Source organism: Benincasa hispida, chromosome 12, assembly GCF_009727055.1.
Source record: "Benincasa hispida cultivar B227 chromosome 12, ASM972705v1, whole genome shotgun sequence".
Lineage (NCBI taxonomy): Eukaryota > Viridiplantae > Streptophyta > Magnoliopsida > Cucurbitales > Cucurbitaceae > Benincasa > Benincasa hispida.
In genome coordinates this window covers 55,490,876-55,500,925 of record NC_052360.1, presented here as the reverse complement: position 1 = coordinate 55,500,925, position 10,050 = coordinate 55,490,876, and the positions used below count along the sequence as shown (strand labels likewise).

At 30.5% G+C, this 10,050-nt stretch overlaps 1 protein-coding gene across 1 annotated transcript; it reads left to right on the top strand.

Moving 5' to 3' along the window:
• Window positions 1–474: 474 nt before the first annotated feature.
• Window positions 475–1,357, top strand: LOC120068127 (primary amine oxidase-like). Its single transcript, XM_039019824.1, has 2 exons — window positions 475–920; window positions 1,029–1,357. The coding sequence occupies exons 1-2, from the start codon at window positions 757–759 to the stop codon at window positions 1,195–1,197; spliced, it is 333 nt and encodes a 110-aa protein (XP_038875752.1). The 5' UTR covers window positions 475–756; the 3' UTR covers window positions 1,198–1,357.
• Window positions 1,358–10,050: the final 8,693 nt, after the last annotated feature.

Genomic DNA, 10,050 nt, shown 5'->3' with positions numbered 1-10,050 from the left:
CAAGCATACTAATTGAGTTTAACAATTGCACAACTAGTAAGCACAGAAATTCCCACATTACTGTTCGCGGCTTTGATGACAGCATGAGATGGAATGATGAGGAATGATCTAAGAAGCACAAACAATTTAATTTGGCTAATATGTTTGTGTCCAACGTATGTCAGACATTTGGACAGTCCAACACTTGTTTGACACGTATCGGACACTTGTTGGTTTATTCATTCAAAAAATATTATCTTTCCATTAAAAAATTATATGTTTAAGAAATTTCTATCACAACCAACCATTTTCATATAAATGACAATATTTCATCAATTAAACTTAATCAATCAAAATATAAATTTTATCATATAAATTATGTCATAAACAAGCACATGTCTTCCAACTAGTATAATATAAATAATAAATATATTAAACTTGGATAGACAATATAAAATAATTATTTATTNTGCTTTAAACTTTTGACAAATGAGAGAAAGAATTCAAAAAGTAAAGATTAAAAAAGTTTTACTTTTCGACAAGTTGCAAAAACTATGACTCAAATGTGGTGATAGTTGCAATTACACTGTTGAACTTTTGATTGTATAAATTGGACCCTCAAACTTTTATAAGTATTACAAGATAACATTTTTGCTTTTATAAACTTAATATTTACACATTACAAAAAATAAAATGATATCCAATGAAATCCAAGTTGATGATTGTTTATATATATGTTTTTAAATTTTTATTAGGTATCGTTTAATTCCGGGACCGATGGCTATTCCTTTGCTTTCAGAGGATGATTATCCACAAATTCGAGGATCACTTTGTGATTATGATATATGGGTTACACCTTATAATCAATCTGAAAAATGGGCTGGTGGCATGTACGTCGATCGTGGACATGGTGACAAGACCCTTACATTTTTAACACAACGGTATCGTATCGACTTCAATTATTATTATTATTATTATTAATTAATTAATTAATTAATTTTGAAAAATAATATAACCAAGTAGTGTGTATAATAATTTGGGGAGGACAGGAATAGGGACATCAACAACAAGGATATTGTGTTGTGGCACACAATAGGGTTCCACCATCATCCAAGTCAAGATGAATTTCCAATAATGCCCACTCTCACTGGAGGCTTCGAACTTCGACCTACAAATTTCTTTGAAAGAAATCCTATTCTCAAAATGAAGCCTCAATAAATGTATTAAATAATCCTTCTCAAACCTCAAAACGACATCCAATTTCATGTACTACTCTTGCGTTTTGAGGAATTTCTAGCTACCCTTTCATTTTCCTTTGTTATAATAAATTATCTATTTTTGAGGATAATGAATATGAAATCCAGATTAATTATCTCTACCATCATGGATTTTACTTATATTGAAGTATGACAATAACTAGGAGAATTTATCTAATTTTATAATATACAAGACAATGCCTTAACAAGTTTTATTCTTGAATGATTAGAATAATATACTGTATTCAACCATGATTAATAGTTAAAATTCTATAATTAGTTTCTTTTTCTTTTTTTTTTTCCTTTTTTTCTTTTTTTTTTTAAGAAAAACACGTAAAATAAAATGGAAACATATATAAAATAACTAGTTAATGGGATGACTTTCTCCATTTGAATAATATAGCTCAATTAGTTAAGAAATTAAATCTTGACAAGGAGCGGAGTTAGTTTTATATCTTCATTCATTATCACATATAGTTGAACTAAAACAAAATTGATGAGTAATTTTTCTATTGGCTAAATTATAGAAAATAACATTGAACTTTGTACTTTGCTTAACAAAATACTTCTGACTTTTAAAAGTTTTATTAATACTCTTAAACTCTTAAAAAAAGTTTTGAGAAAAGGAATTTGCAATGACTAGCAAACTCAAAATGTATGATTAGGGGCATACGTTCAACATATGAAAATTTGTACATGTGAGAAAATTCTCAAATGTAAATTTTGGTTTATTCCATATTCAAATTTTGTCCTTTTAACAAACCCACCATTTTTGGTATATCGGTGAACTAACATACCACATTGAAAGTATATTTGTGTATTTTTTCTATTGATTTGTATACTTTTTGTACTTTTTGTTTGCAGTAATATGAGTTATTATTCACTTTAATTTTTGTATTTTTTATTTGCAGCAATATGAGTTATTACTCATTTTAAGTTTTGTATATGCTACATTGTTTATCCCTTTTGTAGTTTTTCTTCCATTTTAAATGATGGTGTTTCTTTCATTTTCAAGTACAAATGTACAATAGATCATGGAGATTCAACCTAAAGTTCATTAAGACTCAATTTAGTATACTAATTTTGACAATTTGAGCATGCTTCAAATAACTAGTGAAAAAATGTTTGTTTTAAAAAAATTATCTTTATGAAAATATTAAAAATACTTAAATAATAGTCATTTTTAACTGTATATCACTAGAATATCAAGTGTATCAGGAATATACTAGTAGTATATCAAATGTATCAAGAATATACTAGTAGTATATCAAGTGTATCAAGGGTATATCAATAGTGTATCAAAAGTATCAAGTGTATCACGTGGGTTGACCTTGATTTTTGCTATTTTTGTAAAAATAATAAGTCTAGGCAATGGTCCTAGTTTTTTAAACTTTTTTTGCCACGCCTGCACGAAGTCCTTTTATATATATATATATATATACTCTTGTTGGTAGTTTTTTTTTAAGGATTAATTAATACCTTTAGGAACCATCTGTTTTTAGGAATGTAGATAACCAAAATATTTAAATGTCTGAAATTATAGACATCAAGAATTACAGATGTAGATAACATAATGTTATAAGAATGCCCTTACAACTATTCATTAATTTATAACTAATTTCATATAATTTAAAGTTATATAAATATATTTTTTTTATTAATTTGATTTTTTTAATTAATATAGTTTGTTATTTTATTTATTTTTCTCAAAAAAATAATGTATATTAATTTAAGATATTTTATAAAATAAATATTACTTTAAATTTGAATTTGAATATCTTTCTAAAAAAATAAAAACTACAATATTACTAAGTATCTCAATATGGGAATCCAGAAAATCCCATCCAAAACTTTTTAAATGATGTTGACATACAAATGTACAATAGATTAAGGAGATTTAACCTAAAGTTCACTAAGACTCAATTTAGTATACTAATTTTGACAATTTGAGCGTGCTTTGAATAACTAGTGAAAAAAGTGTTCTTCAAAAAAAAAATATATATATATTATTCTGATACATTTTAAACACTTAAATAATAGTCATTTTCAACCATGTATTAATAGTATATCAAGTGTATGGGGAATATACTAGAAGCATATCAAGTGTATCAAGGGTATCAAGTGTATCTAGTATATATCAGTAGTGTATCAAATGTATATTCATAGTGTATCAAAAGTATCAAGTATATCACGAGGATTGACATTAGTTTTTGCTATTTTTGCAAAAATAATAAGTCTAGGCTATGGACCTAATTTTTTAAACTTATTTTACCAAATCTGCAAGAAGCCCTTTAAAAAAATACTTTTGTTATTAATACCTTTAGAGGCCATTTTGTTTTTTAGGAATGTAGATAACTGAAATATTTAAATGTCTAAAATTATAAATGTCAAGAATTACTGATGTAGACATCTTTATATAACCATGTTTGTTTTGTAGGAAACTTTTTGAAGATATCTGGAATACTTGAATAACTGTCTTTTTTAAGGATTTTTACCTCAGAATGTCTTAAATTAACACTTGAACTTTGTACTTTGTTTCACAAAACCATCAATAGTTTTATTAATGCTCTTAAACTCTTAAAAAAGTATTAAAAAATGGAATTTGCAATGGCTGGCAAACTCAAAATGTATCATTAGGGGCATACCTTCAACATATGAAAAATTGTACATATGAGAAAATTCTCAAATTTAAATTTTTGTTTATTCCATGTTCCAATTTTATCCTTTTAATAAACCCACATTTTCTAGTATATCAGTAAACTAATATACCACATTTACAGTATATCAGTTGTGTATTTTTTTCTATTGATTTGTATAGTTTTTGTACTTTTTGTTTGCAACAATATGAGTTATTACTCATTTTAAGTTTTGTATATGCTACATTTTTTTATCCTTTTTGTAGTTTTTTTCCTTTTTAAATGATGTTGTTTCTTTCATTTTTAAGTACAAATGTAAAATAGATCAGGGAGATTCAACCTAAAGCTCACTAAAACTCAATTTAGTATACCAATTTTGACAATTTGAGCGTGCTTCGGATAACTAGTGGAAAAAGTATTTTTCAAAAAAAAAAAAATTTTATGAAAATTTTTAAAATACTTAAATAATAGTCATTTTCAATCATGTATCAATAGTATATCAATTATTGTTTAAATATCAATTATTTTCAATCACGTTCTTGAGCAATTATTGAGATTTTAGAGGAAGAGATAAAGGGAATCGGTATGGATGAGACATGAGAAAAGTAGTACACCCTATGTTTATTTGCTCGCCTTTATTGTTTTGTTTGTTTGTTTTAGTACTTATTGTTGTGAAATTGAATAGCATAATGGAGCATTGTTTTAATCCATATAGTGATCTCTATAACTTTATTGAATACCATTCTCGAAAATTTGATTTATATGTTTTAGGTACCTTAAATTCTTCTGGGATTCTCATATAAATATCATTATCAAGAGATCCATATAAATATGATGTGACTACATCCATAAGATGCATATCCAGACTTTCCTACGCAGTCAAGTCAATTAAATATCTTAGTGTAATTACATCTACCAAGTCTTTGTGAAAAATCTTGTGCAACTAGTCTCACTTTGTATCTTGTGACCTCATTATTTTCATTTATTTTTCTCACAATTACTCATTTATATCCCACAGGTTTGACACCTTCTGGTATTCTAATTACTGGTTCAAAAGCCTATCATTTTGAAAGTGAGTTTAATTCTGCCTCATTTGCTTCTTTCCACTAAAACCAATCTTTTCATTGTCGACATTTTTCAATAGATTTTGGTTTAGGATCCTCATTTTCAGATATAATATCAAGAGCAACATAATATGCCAAAATGTTGTCAATAATTATATTAGTTTGATTCCATCTTTTTCCTGTCATGACATAGTTTATTGAAATCTCATTATTATCTTTAAGTATTTCACCTTCTTGACTAGTCATGTCGAGAATTTTTTTCATGGGTATTTACCTCCTAGTCTTTTTCACTATTAATTATTTTTCGTTTTCAAGCATTTTTATCTTTGGAACCCACTGGTCTACTACGCTTCTAGCGTGTTCTAGACTCATTAGTGACAACTTATTATGTTGAAAAATCAATTTTTTATGGAACATTTGCAGCTGGTATATGTGACTAAGTGATAGCTCTCAAAAAGAGCTATTATTCATAGCTTAATTTAGGCTCATTATTGGATTTTATGTGTTTATTTTCTTATTTTGTAGGCACCAAGCAATCAAGAGGTAGAATTGGCGATTTAGTGGAGAACAGGGTTAATTTGGAACAATTTGGAGTTGATTTAAGCATCCGGGCTTCAATGGAGTCAAAAAGACCAAAATGCCCCTACTTCAGCGTTGCAATGCACACCTTATGCAAAGCCTCGTCGCTGAAAGGCTATAGCCTATTCATGAATATAGTACCTTTTTAGAAACTGTTTAGGTATAGAGTATAGGGCACTGAAAGTCATGGAACTAGGTTGTTTTGAGAATCAAAATGTCACTTACATACTTGTTGGAAACTGCTTAGTTTGGTTTTTAAAGCTAAAATGGCAGTTGTCAACTTTATAGTTGGTTTTGATATTAAATTGACTCTTATGAACTATTTAAGTTGTTTTGGAAGTCAAATGGTCTCTTCACTACAACAAATATGACTTATTATAGCTCTTGGACATAGCCTTTTTAAAAATAGGCTACATAAACTCTAAAAGAAAAAGAAAAAAAAAAAGAAAAAGAAAAATGTTAAAAATCAAAATTTGGGGGTGCGCTCAAAATTTCGTAGTTATCCGAGGGGCGCGCGCTTCACCCCTTCTTCAAACATACAAAACCCATATTTTTTTTTTCTCTATTTCTCTTCTTTCTTTTCTTTTTCTCTATTTCTCTTCTTTCCTTTCTTCGTCTCTACACATAATATCTCAATCTTCTTTCTCTCAAATATCAACCCTTATTTCCTCAAATCACAAAATAGTGTAAAAAGAGGTGCTTCAAATCATTACTATTTGACTCGAACCTGTTCTAAAAAAGTCGAGGCATTTCGAATTGTTTGTTGACACGGACAAAGTCAAGGAAAACCTCTGAAATTCTTTCAACACTTGAAACCCATATTGTTCTCATTCCTCTTTTTATCATTCTCAACTCCGCACGATGCCCTAAAATGTGTGCCCGCATTCCACCACCAACGACTGATTTTCCATCGTCTCCATTGGTTGTAGCAAATTTGGTGAGTGTGGTTTTATTTTTTTTTCTTATCCACTCTCATTCCTCTCTTTAATTTCTATCGTTCTCACCTCCCTTATCTTTATGCCCTAAAATGTTCACAGTCCGTTGGTTGACTCTTGATGCGTTATTTTATGAGATGAAATTATGAAATGAAATACGATGATGGAAATGCATTGAACAACAAGTTTTCTCAGCAGAATCCAAGTATAAATTCCACTGAGTTTCCTGGTAAGTCCAGAGTCGAACTCAGGGACTAGGGAAAACGATATGCGGTGATAATTTTCTAGAAGACTTTGCGGTAACCAATAAATCAAATAGTTGTTTTGGGTTGATGTTTGCGGTGTAAAATAATTGTATGTGGCGAAGTTACAAAAATAGTAGATAATATGAAAGATGCGATGAACATGCGGGGAATGGGTTGAGAAGGGGTTCAGCTAACACTTCCTAGGATGCGTTCATGTTATGCGATCATGCAACACACATACAATAGCAAATCATCTCTCAACGCAAATGTTATGGCTTCTAATACTAGAATGCATGTAATATATGCGATGAGTCTATAGAACCTACACATAAGCCTCTATTCTTATTTATGCGATGACAACATGACACACACACAAATAAGGCGACCACATAATATCATAACCTATCCCTAGGGTGCATGCGATGCATGTTGGCAAACAGAGCTTATCTTTAAGTCCCTTTCTCTTGCTTATGCAGATCTAACTCGTTCTCTCGAGTCTAGATTCTAACCTAGCTGTCTCAAGTCTTAGATTCTTTCTTTAGACTCTCTCTCGAGTAGCTCTAAAAGGGTGTTGGGCGCAACATAAGACAAGATAATCGCATGCGATGAAGATCCTAGGTTATGTTAGCTTAGTTCTTCTCAACCCATTCGATAAAGTTAGCTACTCATGCATGCTTTTAAGAGAGTGAATAGATATAGAATAGCAAGTTCCATCTAATAGATATAGAGTTGAAATACAAAATAACAATGCAAGATGAGAATAAAGAGCCTGGTAGCAATCTCTAGCTTCCAAAGGCTTTTACACTGTATTTTCTACTCTGCTCAAAAGGTAGTCTTGCTCTCGTAAGAGTTGACCCTCTCTCTGCTTTCCACGCCTCTAGGTTCTCTCTCGAGCTACCCAGAGTGATCTTCTATCGTCTCTTCCCTTCTCTCGCTCCGCCTTCTAAGTAAAAAGGAAAACTATGAACAAGGCTATTCTATCTAAAGGAAAATTCTCTAACTATCCGAACTCCTTTACTGAAGGTTGCTTTCTGTATTTATAGAGCCTTGGGATGAAAGGTGTCTTCTCTCTTATGATTGCATTGATGGGATGGCATTAATTCTCCGTCTGATGCGTCGAATATTTGTCACCGAAAAGTTCAGTGTACTTGCTACAGTAGTTCATTAGCAGCTTGTCAACTTAATTCGGACTTGACCGTCATCAGCTTTCTGTCCCATCGTGATTTATTATGCTTTTCACCCAGATGCACCCACCAAGTTGCGCCGGCTCTATGCGACAATTTTTCTAAAGCAGATGTTTGCGAGCACAAATCACCGCAAAGCCTTGCGGTAATGTTGGGCTCGACTGTTGCTTTCTTGTGATCGCATTTTACGCTTTGCGTCAACGTATATTCTGCATAAAAATACAAAAGTTAACTGTTTTCATGCAATGGACGCATGCGAACACAATGTTATAAACTTAATGCTTTTTGGATGCAATCTTATATATTTTATCAACGCAAACCTGCATTGTTTAATAACTTAGCACTGTAATAACATGCATTTCTGCCCGTTATCAACTCTCCATCGATTGACTCTCCATCACCTTCGTCATTCTCCATCCTCACCAGTGAATCTCCATCACATCCGTCAATATTGTTACTCACCCTTAGATCCATTTTCTTTTTTTCTTTTTTTATTTGATTTTGGATTTTCCTTTTTGTATTTTCCACTGACAATTGATTACTGTTTATGTTCGATTGCTTTTTTATTATAGTTTCTACACTTGAAGGAGATTGAGCTAGCTAAATGGAATGCAATTATGTATTGGGTTTTGTTTTCTCTAATGGTTGATGATTCTACAACTCTAGTCTAAAAATTTTACTCTAGAACTCGATCCTCGATCTCCACTGTGAAGAACTCAATTTGGTCCAGAACTCAATCCTCGATCGAACTCGATCAAGTCTTGATCCAGTCCAGAACTCCCCCACTGTGAAGAACTTGATGCTCGCTCAGATCTGCTGCAAAACAGAACCCACTCAATGCTCGCCTGCAAAAAAAATGTTTGTATAAATAGACGCAACGTTTTCTCTTATGTATTGTTACTTTTCTTCTATTATTTGTTTCTTTACCTCTTTCATTTTATTTGAAAAAACTATTATTGATTACTTTGTTATCTTGTGTTGTTATTTAGATTCTTGATTTTAACATTCTTTTCTTTCTTCTTCCTTCAGTTGAGTAGTTTTTTATAGGTCAAGATGGTGGTATACAAATGATTCTCAACTTTTAAAGAGTGAGGTACGTGATTTGCTTTTGACTTATTAATTAAAGGAGTTTATATTTATTTAAGATAAGTTTGTGTAAGTTCTTAAATTTCACATATTCTGATTTTGATTTAAATTTGTGTATGAGTAGGTTTTGTAATTAGTCACTTAGAACATGGATTTATTTTATTGCAGTTGATTGGCCTTAATATACTATCTTTGGTTGATATTATTACCCAAATATGTGAGAATTTGGTTGCATCCTTAGTGAGTTGTTGTGGTGCTAAATTGATCAATTTGTTGTTGCTTATTTGTTGAAAGTAATAAATATTTCTAGACTTCTTTGTAATAAAAGTTGTGAGAAGTTGTATGTTTATATATTTTTAGAATTTTGTATGAATGTTAATTAACGTGTGGATTTGAAAGATTTCTTAGTAGACAATCTATTTTAAAATATGCATCAATCATGCCTATGCATTCAACCAATGCTTAGTAATTATACTCTTCTTTAAGTTGCTATTCTTCAAATCGTAATTTTTTAAGGCAAGAAAGAGCTCTTATGGGACAACATTAACAAAACAATTTTTTTGAAAGATTTTGGGATGATTGGAATTCTAGGTTTTTCAATGGAAAAGAAAGATCCCTTATAGATGTTATTGATTTATCCATCCATTTTCAATGTCCTTTTTTGGTGTAAAAGTCTACAATTTTTTGATAATGATTCTCGTGATTTCATACTCTTAAGCTTGGTCCAATATTCCAGTAGATGATAGTGTGAGAAAGGAAGTCATCACAAGATTGACAACAATGTGGTTATGTATAAGGTGTTCTACATCGATTCGAACAGGAGAGACTTTTAAAGCGGGTAATAACATACAAATGCTCAAATTTTAGTTTAAAACATCTTTTAGAACATTTTGAATTATCGCTTTCTTATTCTTTTGATAACAATTTCTTTTTCTTCTCCCTTGTTCTACACTATTTCTCTTCTTGCCTTCAATTGTTTATTGATCGGTTTTTCCCATGAGTATTATTTGTAGGTTCATAACTATAGACAAGACTGTAATCTTTTTGTCAATGAACCACAGGTAGAAAGTATTATTTTAGCATGTT

Excerpts from the sequence above, each read along its gene's own strand:
- LOC120068127 (XM_039019824.1), top strand. The coding sequence starts at position 757 with ATGGCTATTCCTTTGCTTTCAGAGGATGATTATCCACAAATTCGAGGA. Across the intron at positions 921-1,028 it reads CTTACATTTTTAACACAACG|GAATAGGGACATCAACAACA; the intron begins GTATCGTATCGA and ends TGGGGAGGACAG.